Raw genomic sequence first — 16,296 nt, forward strand, 5'->3', positions numbered from 1 at the left:
GGCTGGAAACCAAGAAATGTTGATGCTACTTTGTATTTCAAAATTATCCATCTTTTTAAGGCAAACTCTCAATCACTCCCTGATACAACCTCCACTCACTGAAGCTTTCTCTCCTCTTCCCTGAAGAATACTATTTAATCTACTGCACTCCAGAACCTCTCGCTCGGAAATTTGATGAACACATGCCTCTAGCTCCTTCTGAAATAGTTCTCTGTTCTAGAAGGTGTTCATGGCCCAGTGTATCTATTTGCAGGACTTATTCTTGGGCTGTTGCTTACACTGAATAGTGGTTTCCTCCTTAATTATGACCTGAGGGTGAATAACACATCTCTGGAACACTGATCTACAAAACTCAAATGGAAAAGTGCTGGGATGCTAAAATCAAGTATAGTCTGGGCTGCAAAAGGCTAGTGAGCCAGAGGGATTTTCAGAGCTGGAGAAGGACTTCAAAGGGGAGAAGAGTTGCAGGACTAGATGGGCAAAATAGTGAGAACAGAGGCAATTAGATCAGATGTGAACAGAGACAGAGGTCACATCCTGGATCACAACTATTTGGAATTAACGGTAGAGGAGGCATTTAGGGATTAGTATCAATAAGTAAGGGACAAGATAGAAATACATGGAAACTTGCATTTTGAACAGTCAGATATTGATTTTGATCATAGCAGAGGGATAAAGAAGTAGAAAAAGAATGAGATAAAAGGAACGAGTTGTGATGATAGTGATGAAAAGGATCAATTCTCCTCTGCACTCGCTTGGAGGTGAAAAATCCCTGGTGTGGAGTACACAGAGAAGCTATCCAAGCCTCTCACACAGCACAGAAGCAAGCTGAGCTACAAACTATGTGTGGCACACATACAGCAGGTATGCTGAACTGAACTACAACATTGCTGGTCATCCCCTCGGGGCTCTCACCACTCGCATCTCCTAACGCTGTTGAAAAGAACCATATTTTATCAGGACGTGGCACAGCTTAGGATTGCCAGCATTCTCACTTCATATTGGGAAAGAAGTGCAGCCCCCACTATGGACTGGGCTATGATGAGCATTCTGCAAAACTGCACAGCTTGGGGTTCACATTGAAGTGGTTTCATACACTCTGCATTATGACCTTTTTCAGCCAGCTGCCTCTATGGGCTCAGCAAACAGGACTCTGCTCATACACAACATGTATCTGAGGACTGTAACTCCCTTTTTTCAAAGGCTGCTTTAAGGTAAGTTTGTTGTTAAGCTATACCATACAATGCAGCATTACAAAAAGACACTTGGGTTCATTTGTTCACAGTGAACAGGAAAAGAGTTTTTATAAAGTCTACTCCTCGTGGCTTTGGTTCCTATATATGAAATACTTTTCACATAACCAAAGCTGGAAGAAGATACTGAAATGACAGAGCAGATTTATTTTTTTATACATAACTTGTGCCTTTTGTGGAAGAAAAAAAAAAAAACGTAGATCTATGGCAGAAAACAAGACGGTCAAAATAACACCAAAATTCACCAAGATCAGAAAACACATTTTTAATTTATCCTCTCTAAATGAACTCAAACTTCAGATTTTGTGACCCATTGATTGCTACGTACTTCAATATGGTGGCCACTCATGATTAAACATACTTAAAACACTCGAGATAGAGAAGACAGCTGACTTGTATAATTTCCTTTGAACCAGTCAATAAGGAGTGCTAACTGATAGAGAATATTTAATGGTATATTCAATGAATGCATACTTATATTTGCAGCAAGATGTAACTGACTGGGTCTAATGCTGTTGCTCCTGCACCCAAATAGTGTTGGACTGAGGTTTCAGTAGAAGAATTATTTGTTAACAGCGAGCCATTACCCGTAGAATCCTGGGGAAAGTAACCCACAGTCAGACTTCAAACTACAAATGTCAAAAAATTTTGTGTTGTAATACACCAAGCAAATGATACTGCACACCACAGGGAAAATAATACTGACAGGGAACAGCTAACCACTACCCCATTATTTTTTGCAATTAAAATAAGTAAGTAGAGAATGGATTTGCCCATTTTCTCCCCTTTAAAAGCCATCAGAAGTCATAGGAGGATGTTATGTATTTATATAACGATGTTTGGGGGAAAAATGAACGGACTTAGGGCAGGGAACAGTTTAAAATGGAAGGCAGCATGTCAATTGTGTGCATTTTTTTTTTTTCTACTTTATTAGGAAAGAACAGCTTTGGAGCTCAGGTCTTGAGAGGAAAAGGCACAACAGGTTACTGTACCATTGTCTGTAACCACTAAACTTCTCCTATATCAGATCCTTGAGATAAGGAGGACAGCTGCCCGGCCTTACAGGACACCACAGGCTCCTCAGAAACAAACAAAACCCACCACTGACACTTCAAACTGCTAGCAGTCCTCATGCGCAACTCCTCCACAGGCAGCAGAGGATCCTCACGGCGGGTGTATCACAACTGAGTTTCACGGACCGCTCCTAACTTTCCTGTAACGAAGCGAGGACCTGAATGGGGACAGCCGGCAGCGCAACACCAGCCCCCAAGCCCGCTGCAGACGTGGCTGCTTCTCGCACCCCGCCATACGGCCCGCTCCGCCGTTCCCTCCCGCAGGGCTCTCCCGACGAACTCCCCTGTCCGGCTTCCCTGCCGGACCGCAGTGACCCCTCGCGGGACATTTTAACACCGAATAACGTCAAACGATGTGCATTGAGTCGGGGCCGGCTGCCGCAGGCAGACCCTCGTGAGGGGCCAGGAGGCGCCGCCGCTGCGGGCGGGAGAGGCAGTTCCCGCGCTGCCCGCGTCCTGTTGCCCATCCTGGCCCGCTGCCGCGGCTTCACGTGCCGGGCCCGGCTCCACCGCGGCCCCTCCTCGCCCCCGGCTCCTACGGGGACACGGCTGGGGAGCCGCGGCTGCCGCCAGACACGAGGCCTTGCCGCAGGCCTCGCACCTCTCGGCGGTTCCCGCGGCCCGGCCGGCGGAGAGGCGGCCTCCGGACCCGAAGGGAGGGAGGCGCGGGGGTGGCGGGGCCGGCAACCGCGGACCCGGCTGCGCGGCCGGGGGGCGGCGGGGCGCGGGGCCGGCGCGGCTGCCATTTCCCCTGGCCCTTGGAGCTGCCGGGCGGGCGGGAGCGAGGGCGGGAGGAGGAGGAGGAGGAGGAGGAGAGGGAGGAGGACGGAGGGAGGGGAGAGGGAGGTGGCCGAGCCGGAGTGAACTGAGGCGCTCAGCTGCCAACACTCACACACCGCCTGCCGCCGCCGCCGCGCTGCTCCCGGGCTCCGGGCAAGAGGGGAAGGGAAGGCAGAGGAGCATAGGCGGGGGAAGTCAGAGCGGAGGGAAACGGGAGAAGGAACCTCCTCCCCGTGGCCAAAGGACTTCCATGTAGCGGGAGACAGCGGGAGAAGGCTGGCGCTCCGGAACTGTGCGAGAAGCTCTCCGAGCAAGTTACTTAATCCCTGAAGAGCAGCGGGAGGAGGGGACGGCACCGAGCTCTGTTGCCGATCGTAGTCACTATTCCCAGCCCCTCGTCGCTCGACCGCGGGCAGTTCAATGCACTATTCCAGGCTCTTTCTAGTTTCCTCCTCGGGCTAACTTCGGAGGACGCGCCGCCGCTGTCGCCCGGAGGTAAGGCGGAGAGCCTCGGAAGAAGGAAGGAGAAGTTTTGCGGGGGCTGCGCGCGGAGGAGCAGAAGATGGGCTGGAAACGCCGCTGCTTCTGGGGAGGCGGAGGCGGCGGGGACCTTCTCTGCCGGCTAACCCTGGTGTTGGGGTTCCTGCTGCCCGCCTGCAGGACGCGCCTCTACACCAACCACTGGGCTGTGCGGATAGCTGGGGGGCTGCCGGAGGCCAACCGGATAGCTAGCAAATACGGATACGTCAATATAGGACAGGTAACCCTCCTTACAACTACTTCCGAGCGAGCGGGCGGGCGGGTGAGGGACGGCCGGCTCCGGCCCGCCGCGGGCCCCGCGCCACCCCGGCCTCCCGCGGCCGGCGGAGGTGATGCGCGGGGCAGGTAGGCAGAGCCGCGCGGGGCCGGAGCCGCGCGGGCGGTGCGCAGCGCCCCCTCCGCGGCCAGGTGCGGAGCGGGGCCGCGCTACGCGGAGCCTCCCGCGGGCGAGGAGCCGGGGGCGTGGGGCCGCGGCGGGGCTCTGCCCTCCATCGCGCTGCCTCCGCGCCGAACTTCGCGCTCCCCGCCCCTCCTCCGCCAAAAAAAATCCGGAGAGCGGCGCGTCCCACGGCGAGCGCGCCTGTCCCCAGCAGCCAGGACGTGGCAGCCGCCGTCGCCGCCGCCGGGGGCGTCCCGGCCCTCCCCGAGTCGGCAGGCGAGGCGGGGAGAGGTGACAGGGTGGTCCCGCGCCGCTGTCCGGAAAGGCGCCGCGGTGCCCCGGGCGGGAGCTGGCCGGGCCGGACCGCCTGCCCACTGCTCGGTCCGCAGCCTCGCTGCCAGCTCCCCGATGAGTCGGCTCCCGGCTGCCGGCGCTGCTGGAGCGAGGCTGTGTGCAGCCCGCGGATGTTCAGCCGAAACGCACCTGAAGCCGGCCGGAGCTGGGGTCTCCCGCGGGAAAGCTCTCGGATCCCGCAGATCTAGGGGCTGCGAGGGGGGAACACCCGCGTGTGGCGGCGTGCGCCCTCGCTGCCGCAGCAAGCTCGGCTTGGGGGGTAGCGTGTCCTGAGGTCGCTTTCTCTGACAGAGGTCATGGCCGATATTTACGGTTCTCTGACAGCCTGAAAATGTGAGTCACCATCGCAGTGCATAGTGCTTGAACAACATCCAGTGCTGCTGCACCGTGTGTGTGAACATCTCTGCATCTAGACTCACCACGTGAGTCAGAAGTTTAGAAGTGATCATTTACAGGTATGGAAGCTTTCCTCTCACAATGAGTTAGTTGTAAGAATACTATTGTTAACACTACTGTGTTAACACAGTAGGCCTTTGGCTTCAGGGAGATCAGGGTGGCACTGGTTCTGTTTGTGTGGTGAAAGGAGTTCCCACATGCTGTACCATTGACCACAAGAGTTTGGAGTCTGCATCTCAGCCATTCTCCATCATTGCAATCCTGGGTGAGGTGGTCCTGCTGTTCACAAGGTAAATATTTTGCATACAAAAAGCTGATAAGTGGTATAGGCAGCACAGAACGCTTGAAATCAGCTATGCATGTGCTTGGGCAGGCGGTGCCAACTTCCCATGTGATGCATGCGGGCAGGTAGGAAATACTGCTTCCATTCAAAGGCACAGAAATTCTAAAGGAAGTTTTTGTGTCAAAATTGAATGCATTTTTACGCATACAATACAGGATATGTATGAATATGAATATAAAATACAGGAATGCATGAATAACATTTGTATATTCCTATTTCGGCCTTTGTAGCACTGCAGCAAATGACAGCAAACTGCAGGGTTCCCTTCTTCTCCCTTCTGCCTTCCCTCACCTCATCTGGGGGGCTCAGGACTGCCTTTTTGTAGCTGGCATGTCTGAACCTCCCGCTGAGTGAAGGAAAGGACCCGGTAAGCACCCTTGGCCTTCTTATGCTTCAGTGAGGTGCCATGCACACACCTATATATATTAATAATACATACATTACTGATCAGGTGTACAGATAGGAAGGAGAGAAAATAGAGACTATAAATAATGAATAACTGGAAAATACATCACTGGATATGCAGATAAAAAAGAGCATATGTGAAGGGAATCTTTAGTTATTTTGTTGTGTAGACAGGGCAACTGCCAGTAGAGGAGTAATGTAGGAAAGTCGAATGATGTGTGTATGAGAAAGAAAACATCAGCAACATTGTAAGCCAGACTGATTGGTGATTCTTTGTCTTCTGGCTGTAGCAAGCCTTCAAGTGCAAGACGCTAGGCATGTGGAAAGAAATATAACCTGTATGTATTTTTGTTGTTACGCCACATTGAAGAGCTCAGCGTTCTACTATTGTACAGTCTGCATCCAAAGAAGTCTTATGCATTCACAGTCTTAGACAAAATTTCCTTTCACAACTATCTTTTCATTATGGGCAGTTCTAAGTTTCTGGTAATTATGTGCAAAATTATCTCCAAATGTATTTCCATGGTAGCATGGCCATTGCTGTACTGGTGGTCAGTCTGCAGTAAATCTATACTTCCTTTAGTTCACAGCTGGGCCTTGTACAATTTAATTTATATTGACCTGGTTGCTAGATAGGATGGATACTTGGAGAACTCAGAGTTCACGAAGTAATTGAAATGACTGTCGTTTGACCACTTGTATCTTAACATATAAAAGTGTGGTTCAAAGTCTGTGTAAGATAGTTACGTAAGTGGCTCCAAAAATAATGACTCCTGTTTATTTCCATCTGAATGGCAAAAACACTTTAACAGTGGGGCAAATTCACAGCTACAAAACACATCACCAAGAGCTCTGCATTTTTGCCAGCGATGAACAAGACCCTGAGTGGGTGAGCTTGTGAAAATCTGTACCAGTGGAGGTGAACCACTGACACCACTGGTGAAACGTATCACCCACTGCCTCACTGTGCTCATATTTACTTTTGGGTCTCTATAAATGTTCAGCAAGAATTGATGAATGCCAGTGGGTGCCATTTTTTCCACATGGCGGACTTCAGTGACACGTCTTTGCTTCATTCACACTTCCATGTCAGATGCTGTTTTGTCAGAGTGTCCTTCTGCTGCCATCTGTCAAATGGCAACAACATGTAAGGGATATTGTCAGGAAGGTGCAACCTCTACTGCTGTCCCACCAACATCCACCTCTGACACATGGACCAATGTAATAAAATTAAAGGTATTACTTTTGGAGCAGCCCTTTTTTATTACTACTTTAAAAAAAAAAAAGAAGAAATGTAGATCATTTTCTGTGAGGGTTGTCAATCACTTATAGACAGGGGAATACGACAGTTTATATATATATATGTATATATATAGCTGTATATAAAGTGAGTAAGATAGTTTCTTTTTATAAATAGAAGTCAGGAATAGACTGAATTTATGAGTGGTGTTTGGTGGTAGCAGGTTTTATGCAGGTGTTTGGAAAAGCGGGAAATTGTTTTGCATATTACAGGAAATGTGAAAGAATATATGAGGAGGAGTAAGGATCTTTTATCTACTACTGAGAGACAATTGCAATTAATTTAAAAAGACTTGGAAGGTTTTTAAGCATTTGGAGTAAGATGTTAAAAGACATACCCTTAGCTGAATTCTCTACCACAATGCATGAAGAGAGACAAACAGTGAGCATGGTTCTATATAAGAGACAGGACTTCCCATGGTCCTTGTCTGTATACTGTGGCAGTTCAGGCCAGGCAATTAAACTTTGGTTTTGAAGATAACATCCCTTTTAGATAAACTGGAACATTGTGATTAAAGCTGAATGTGTCAGCAAGCTGTTTAATTTTGCTTGAAGAAGTTAACTATGAGTCTCATAAAAATGCACATCCATAAATAATCTGAAATGGATGAAAAAACAAGTGTAATATGCAGTAAAAATATTTGTGGTTTAATTAACTTTGAGAGCTCACCTTGAAGAAAATAAGTTCAAAAAGCTAAGTCCAAGATCTAAATCAGGCTGGTCCAAAAAACTGGATTAGTAGAAAGAACCCAAAGAAGACGTAGTGAAATTGCATACAGAAATGAGAGTTGAGCAGAGACAGCTGCAAACCAGGAACATTCCGACAATGCTTAATTGCATGATTAAAGCTGAAGGGAGTAGTGGAAAGCAGAAGAATGTTTTTGGAAGTGTTATTTTTCCCAGCTACCCTCTTAATTTTGGATGATTGCAGATGTGAGATGCTATGGGAGAGAAAGAGTTTAGGTTAGATTAGCAGTAACACAGTTAAGAGGATGCAACATTTGCGCTGTGTTTTGTTGAGATTTAACATGGAAAGGTGCCTTAAGTTGGTCAGTGTGAACCAGATTGTAGACCCAGAAGTCATAAGCATTAGACAACATCTCCCTCTTGCTACTTGGTGCATTCTGTTGGTAAGAAACATAATTTATTGCTCCTTTTTTTGGTGCTTATGTGATTTGGAGAGTATCCAGTTGAGTGAGTCTTGAAACACCTCCTAAGGTCATTTTCACTGCCTTAGTGATGACAGAAAAACTATGAAGTCTGTTTGAATGATTGGGCAAGTCACTCAGAAACTGATGGACGAGAAGTATATTAGAAAAAGCCTTGAGATCTGCTGGTAAGCAGTGGAGAACTGTAGCTCACAGCTTCTGTACATCCCTTGCTTTCAAACTTTTCTTGTGGTCTGCATTTCTTGTGAAAGAAATTTGAAGCTTCACCTTCTTTGCTTATGGAGAAGGGGTTTTCCATTAACTCCTGGGAGACTGTAGTTTTCCAGGCTGCCTGTTCTGGTTCTTGTTTTCCTGCAAATTGCTCTCTGAACTGCTCATTTTTTCTGCATTTTCCTTACTACTACCAGTGTGAAATTGGCAGTAGGTATAGCTTCTCCAAGATACCTGAATTCCTACAGTGAAACTTGTAAGGCTCTAGTAAACTAGTAAGTTAACTTTTTTCATTTATGTTTTGAAAAGCCACAGAGCAGCAATGTACACTTACTGTATTAACTGATACTTGGCTTCTTTTGGAAGACTCTGTTCCCACTTCCACTGGATGCAGGTTAAATATCAGGAAAACATGCAGTAAAACCACTTGCTGAAGTGACCACTGAGAAGAGTGGCCAGGATACCTTTCCTGGAAGACAGTGATTTTAATTGTTATAGTTAGTGCCACCATCAGCTCCTCCTTGAGCTGATATTCATATCAGTAGGCCTTCCTGTCAGATCCATCCTGTGACTTCAGACTTGCTTACTGTTATTATCGTTCCTGTGACAACTACAACTGCATTAAGGTCAATAAAGCAGATACGGTGAAGCATCAGTATAAACTACAGAACGGTTGATCCAAAGGCCTCCTGTGTCTCACTCAGCTTTAGAATAGCACAGGCATGTAACATCTTGATTTACATGCGTAGATAAGGTGTTTGTTTTGCTTTTTTTTTTTCCTTTTACTGCCTGTTGCAGACATTTCTGATCTACCCTTGTGGTGTGATTTGTAGTTTTTCCAGCAAACAAATCCTTGTCTTATGTAAAAAAAAGTCATTGCTCCCTTTGCATTAGTCTTTCAAGAAAGCAGGCTGGGCTGGCAGTCCCTCTGGGACTGTGATAAGGTAGTGTAATGCAAAGCAGCCAAGGAGTTGTAAGTTACATGCTGGATGGAGCAATTTGGGATACACCCTGTCCCCTAGCAGTTGCTTACTGACATATTTTACACTTCTGTCTTGCAGTGGCTGTACTGAGCAGACGTTTGTTTTGGAGCAAAGCGTCAGTCTCTGCCATTTGAGAAAGTTTCTTCTTCCACTGTTGGTAGCTGCTGAGTGTTATATATATTAAAGCATATAGTATATGTAGCATTTTGTAGAATTGGCATAAATATTATGACTGTGAGGGTAGCATGGAGATTTGTTACTATACAGTGAAAGAAAGAAGCTTTCTTTTGATACAGCTATGTAAATTAAGGTATACTTATCTTTCATCTCATTTCCCTTGGTTTTCCTCATTTTTTATAAACAGAGCTTCTCACTGGATTTAAATTTGTTTGGGTGCTAAGATATTATTGATAGCCTGAGGAAAAGAGCATCAGCTTGTGGTTGTCTTCCAAAGCATCTGAGAAGCTGGGATTGCTACTCTTTGCTATGACTGAAGGCTTTTGTGCTCTTGAACTGTTGACATCATGTTTTTCTCTTGACTACTTTATTTATATAGATAAAAGAAGAGGATCTGCAGGAGACTGGGCATGTGGGTCTCTTGTCATTTGAAACATGTGGGCTTCAAAATAACTGATGTTTTCTGGATTTGTGCTTTTCTATAAATTGTTGTTTCTTTAATTCTCTTAAAGGTGCAATAGAGAATGAGAAGCAGAGATCTAGTAGCCTGAAGGAGATAGAAGAATGGAAGAGGTCATGATAACTCATCTGTGCCTCCAAAAAGGGAGTGAAATGCTGTGTTAATTACTACAGGAATACATCTCCTTCTATTTCTTTTTCTTCCTTAAATCTAGGCAATGGATGAGGATGAGACAGCACTTTTCCAAAGCATACCTTTCCCCTTCTGTAGTCTTTCTTCTCTGATCTTTCCAGGTTAGAGTGGCCTACTGCCTTCTTACAGGTGACAGACTACCCTTTTCAAGACCTGCCTGGATGCCGACCTGTGCGACCTGGTGTAGGGAACCTGCTTTGGCAGGGGGGTTGGACTCGATGATCTCTGGAGGTCCCTTCCAACCCCTACAATTCTGTGATTCTGTGATTCTGTGATTTTCCTGCCTGAGAGGAATACATTTACAGAAAAAGATTCCTGAGCATGCTGTGTTGAGGGATGGCCCAGAAGCCACTGTTAGATAACAGAGTTTTATTTTTTAGGTAATGCAAATGTGATTTGCTGAATGGTATTTTTTGTTGGGAGTTTCCAAACTGAATGACAGCAAATCAAACAAATTGCTAATAAATATTAGCTCTGTACAAACTTGAAGTTCCAGTGGTGGCAGAGAGAAGATATTATGTAAGAAGATCAATCGATCAGCAAGAATAGGCTATTTTCCATTTTTCCAAATCTGTTCCTGATGTGAAGCAAAAGGAAATTTTGCGAATAAATAGCAGAACTTGTTAGACTAGGAATGTATTCAGCAGAGTGAAAACAATCTTATGCTAAGATGTAGGACCTAAAATAAGGTTATTCTGTTCAGCAAGGGTTAGAATTTTCTACCATGATTTCCACCATATCACATAGATGACTCAAAAGACTGTGATAGGCTTCTATGTGCAAAGAATTGCAGCTACTGAGCAGTAGTAATCTAGACACTTAAGAGAAAAGCCTCTGTAGTCATGACATTGAAACAGAATGCACTCTTAACACAAGTTAACAGCTGCAATAAGTTCAATGAAGTCTTTAGAACCATTGTTACAAGTGCCAGGACCTAGTGTATTAAAAAAAAACAACAGAGGTGGGTGTACTCCAGACTATATACACATGCATATAGAGTGGGGTTGCAGAGATACAGCAGAGAAAATTTAATTCTCTCCTACTTGCGGCAACAAAAAGTAAATCTAGGGACTCATAGAGAATAACCGCCAGTTAGACAAATGTTTGGAAAATATAAGCACAAAGACAGTATGCTCACATGACACAAAAACATAATGCCAGTATGTACTGGAGAATACAAAGGGTATGCCATGTCTAATTACTTCATACTTAGCAGTTGTTCTCTTGTCAGTGCAGTTAAAAATGAGAAAGAGAAGGGAGAGAGAGCAGAGCATCCTACTGCTAAATGTGAGCTTTCATTAAGAGCTGGATGAAGAATAAGATGTGCTAAATGGGTTCTGGTTATGGAGGCAATCTAATAGCCTTCATATGCTGTTGTAAAATGAGGGAAGATGAGAATCTGGTTTTACAGCATAGTAGTCAGGCTACAAATTATGTGATGATTTTTTATTTAAAGCCCCTAGGCAAACACACACTAAATTATACTTTTGAGAATAACAATTAGTTGCAAACCCAATTTTCAGATGGCAATGTTTGTGGGAACTCCTTTCCAACAAAATGTATAAGTAAGTGGACCAGGCTAGATGAAAATGGAGGAAGAAATCTGTAAAATATTTAATGAAAATGAGCAGTATATCATACATCTGGTACTTAATGGCTGACAGCTGTAGAAATGAAGGGCTCCTGAGGGAGATCTCTAGAGATCAGCTTGTCCATTTCCTTGTCCTCCAGGAGAGCCAGCTATGTCTGTGTCTTTTGTGGCAGATACTTAGCCAGTTTTCAGATGTCTCCAATGAAGAAGTTCCATAGTGCCAGGGCACGGCTGCTTATAGTAGCTCATTATACTCTTCACTTCTCTGAAGTCTAAGCTACAGTTGTCTTCCTTGAGCTCAAAGCCTGTCTCAAACGTAAAGGGAAGCATATCAGAAAAGTCACAGTGTTCAATTTTTTCTGCCACCTATTTTTGTCTTTTTTTTTCATCCAAGCCCAGTTCTTACCTTTGTTTCACATAGGTCGTGGTTTCACTGATTAGTCTTGCTGCTTGGTCTTTCTGAGTCTTGTCTTTTTAAGTGAACTGCATCTTTCTGAGAAAGGAATTGCTACAGCTTTGCAGAGGAGTAAAGCATAAGGATTCCTTCAGGAGTCTGAGGGACAGCACTGCGTTTTGTGTAACCCACTTCTTTTCTGTATGTTGACTTTGTTAATCAAGTAGTACTTGAAGATAGCCACAGTTTGCCTTTTGCAAAACTCAACATTATTATGAAAATAGAAGGAATATTGGATGGAACTGTACCATCAATCATTCCTATTATAAACCTTAAAAGATCCATAGATATTTTTTTCCCCCATGGTTTTTAAACAAGTCTAGAACTAGTAAATTTTCTAAATGGTTATGTTACTTGTCCTCAGTCTAGAAAGCTTTGTCCCTTCGTCCCTTCATCCCTTCCTCCTTTCTTCTATTTCTGTCATTCTTTTTCTAAGACATGGCCAATATACTTCTGTGTGTTCATGTGCTTAAGTAGTTAAGTACTTTGTCTGTTTCTCGAGCACATTTGCAGGGGGAACCAGCCTTTGTTTTTGCTACTAGCTTCTGATTTCCTGTTAGAAGATTGGTTTCCAGTTCCCATGGCCAGCCTATTAAAAGTATTTTAATTGAAATGTGTTTGCCTTGACCAGAAAAGGTGGCCAGTTTGTTCACAGCCTCCCCACTGCTTTGTACAGGGTCATAAATAATTCTCATAACTTTGTCAGACAAGATAGTGCCAGCATTGCATTTGCATGTTTTGCAGCTGTGTTCTCTGGTTCTGTATTTAACCAGTCTGTCTTCCTTTCCAAATGATGAATTGTAAAGTATAGAGATACATATGTCAGCCGTGGAGTTGAATAAATCTTCTGACCCTTACTGAGAAGCTGTGGTGTTCCTTGTCACCTGCCAGACACAGGAAAATGTATGGTAAATAGAAACCTACTTTCCAGAGTTGTATGGCTTACGCCAGTAAATGATTATTTGGCAACATGTTAGACCCAGTTTGATTGGTATTTGCTCAGTGAAAAACTCTTTAGAATGAAACTGTAAGCAGATACGGCAAGAGTAGAAGGGTATCAGAGCTACGCCATGAAATCTTGCCAGAATAGGTTGTTGTGGAAATTCTTGCAGATTACATGATGGTGCAAGATGGAGATAAGATTGTAAAATGCACATTAGCCAGGCACAATCATGGATTATGCAGGACCAACCCAGTCAGGAAAGAAAGAATTGTCCATGCAGACCCTTCCACTAAGGAGGATTCTGCTCCCTGGGTGATAGCATATGTTTATGAGCAAGTGAGGAATTTCCATCAGCAAAAGGCCGTTTTTCATCAAGTTAAGGCTTTTCTCTCTTCTCTTTCTTTTTCAGAGATGTTTTTGTGTCAGTGCGGAATAGGCCTCAGGTGTTTTTATTTCAAGGCTTCCAGGGCCAAACTGAAGTTACAGAGATGTTTCAAGTCATGTTTAGAACTTTTGATACATTCTGGTACTTTGTTTTGTTCTACCTGAAATAAAAACGCCAAGTTTTATACAAGAGTGAGTGCTTAGTAGGCAGTGAATATGTTACTGACTGGTGCTGTATGGTTGAAATTCAAGCTTACAACTAGGGAATGTTCTTTTTTTAAAAAACATTTAGCTTAATCAACAGTAGCATATAGCCTTCCCTCTGGATAAACCAGGAGAATAAATTTTTACTTTTACAGATTTTGTTCTTTATAAAGCATGTTAACACAGTAACCTGATGTCTTGAAAACACACAGCAAAGAAAATGCACGCTGTGTTGCTACACCTTTGAAGCCTATAGTATGACATCTAGGACATAGGAAAGTATTTTGTATAACTTTTTTGTTCATGTAAACAGCCTTTATTTGAAGACTTGTAGGGACACAAGGCCATTTTGGGTCAGTCAGAAGACCCATCTAGCCTGATTGTCTATGGCAATAGTGTTAAATTAATGTTTGTGGGAGAGGAGGAATAAAGCACCTAATCATAGTCCCTTGATTGTTTTCAGCTCAGGAACCTAATGTGGATGTGGTTTCTGTGTACTTAGAAATCCTTGATTTTTTCTTTTTATCCAGTTTCTGTTTATTCCAGTTTCCAGTTTATTCCAGTTTCCAGTTTATTCCAGTTTTCTTTTTGTCCAGTTTCTGAAATAAAAGTAAACTGTCAGCATCCATAATATTATTTATGAAGTATTTTATTTGCTCTTTCACTGTTTGAAGAACCACTTCTTTTCTGCTCGCTTTGGACCTGACTCCTGTTAGCTTTGTTTGATGGCTATTAAAAGAGGCAGTGAAAGTTGATCTCTGTTCACTCTTCTTAAGCTGTACATAGTTTTTTGGATTTCTGACATTTCTCCCTTAATTATCTCTTCTCTAGAATGAGGAATCTTACTTATTCCCCACATATAAGGTGTTTAGTATCCCTTATCTCCCACTTGGAAACTTTGGTAACTCTGCCATCAGACGTGTTTGAATAGAAAGGACCAGAACTGCAGACACTACTCAAAGTCTCAGAATCTTTGATGGTACTGGGTAGCTCAGAATACTACATATTAATGTGATTTTAGATGTATACATCAGATAAATCTACATGTGTACACACTGGATTTAATTTGCTGTCTGTTGCTGTCACTGAAATTTACAGGATCCTTCTGCAACTCATGTGAAGCAGCTATAGTCTTTCTGTGATTGTTGACAATAGCTGACATCTACATCTCATTGCTCACTTCCTTTTCCCTGTCATTTTTCATGAAATAGAATAGAAAATGTTCTTGCACGGACCCCAGAGGAACTCTAGCAGGAACTGCTTCCACTGTACAAAGTTAATTTTTTTAATAAAGAATGAATTACTCCTAACATATATTTTCAATACTCTAACCAATTGTTTAGTTTTGCAGGGACATTATGGCACTTAATTTCCAAAAAACTTTTTGTGAAAAATTTTGTCAATGCCTTTTGGAAGCCCAGAGAGAATTCTCCGGCCATCTTATCAGCACACTTGACCTGTTCAAAGAATGTTAATTGTTTGTATGGCAGAATTTGCCTTTGTCAGACTCTTTTTGAAAGGATAACTTTTTAATCCAAATGTCCATTAATTCTTCTGTTACCATTCCTTCTCATTCACTTCTTAGTGACTTGCAAGTCCCAGGTGCTTCAGATTGCTATTCAGAATTGACTTTAATTGGTCATTCAGTTGCCCTGAAATGTAAAAACGATTTTTAAGGGAGAAATTTCATGCCACTGCTGTTATAGTTTTCAGTTATTTCTAATTACTGCTGTATCATCTTTATTCCTTCCGAACTCTGAATTGTAAGATATTTGAAGTGCCATGCCCCAAGTAGCTCATCTCATCTGAACCAAAGTAAGTAAATCAATCTGATGCTAAACTTTGAGAAATCTTTGATGTTCTGTGAGTATAGTGGACTGCATCCAGTGAGCCATGTGTGAATGAATAGCAGTGGCAGGGTTTTAAGCTACAGAAGTTCTCCTGCCTCTCTTGGGAGTGAGTAACTGAGTTTCCCTGCAGGAACGGGCTATGGAATGAGCTCTGTGTTCTCTCAGCCAGCCAACCACCCCCATCCTGTGCACAGAGCAGTAGTTTTGCCAGTGGGGAGTAGAGAGGAGCCAGCACAGATACCTGGTATTACAGCTCAGATTAGATTTTTCTGCTGTTGAAGGAAAACACTTCTCTCAATGGACCTCTGAGAGTGTCTGAAATTTAGCTCAGCAAGGGATTTTATTGCAATGTGTAAAGGTCTCAACTGCCTTTAACTGCCTTTTTTTAACTGAATATTAGAAATGTACTTGCAGGTCCTTTCATTGTATCAGTGTCTGATAGAGTTATCCTGTCACTGCCACTCAGCTCCAGCCCCAACTAGCAATGCAGTATTAAATTTGACACTGTTTTCTTCTTGAGATATTCCATTTTAATACATTTTCAGCCAAATTTTTCACCTCCTTTGGACATAAAGCACAATGTTAGGATAATTTTGTTCACTGCTTTTATTTGAAATACAAGTAATTTGCAGAGACGGAATGACAATTCATGTGAATTCCTTGATTCTCTGTCACACACCCATCTTAGCATTACTGCCACTCCGCCTTTCTGCCTCTCTGAGCAAGCAGACCTTCAACTAGGGGAGTTTAAATATCCTTCATCATTGACAGACCCCTCCTGATAGTTCTTAGGCCAGTATGTGGTGCTGGTGCCCAGCTGAAAAGTCACAAAACCATTGCCTGGGAAAAAATGATAA

The 16,296-nt window shown here is 43.8% G+C and overlaps 1 protein-coding gene across 3 annotated transcripts in view; it reads left to right on the top strand.

Annotated features, from left to right (window-relative positions):
* Positions 1-3,173: 3,173 nt before the first annotated feature.
* Positions 3,174-16,296, top strand: part of PCSK5 (proprotein convertase subtilisin/kexin type 5) — a 267,838-nt gene continuing 254,715 nt past the window's right edge. For 2 of the 3 annotated variants that reach the window (XM_042877361.1, XM_042877362.1), the window contains exon 1: positions 3,174-3,866. In XM_042877361.1, the coding sequence (XP_042733295.1) occupies positions 3,669-3,866 (198 nt within the window). In that variant the 5' untranslated portion in view covers positions 3,174-3,668. Of the gene's footprint in view, positions 3,867-4,779; positions 4,835-16,296 lie in introns of those variants that run through there. The other variant, XM_042877366.1, reaches the window with a different exon arrangement.

The sequence above is a fragment of the Lagopus leucura genome, unplaced genomic scaffold (assembly GCF_019238085.1).
Source record: "Lagopus leucura isolate 7727_CA_CO unplaced genomic scaffold, USGS_WTPT01 Super-Scaffold_100018, whole genome shotgun sequence".
Lineage (NCBI taxonomy): Eukaryota > Metazoa > Chordata > Aves > Galliformes > Phasianidae > Lagopus > Lagopus leucura.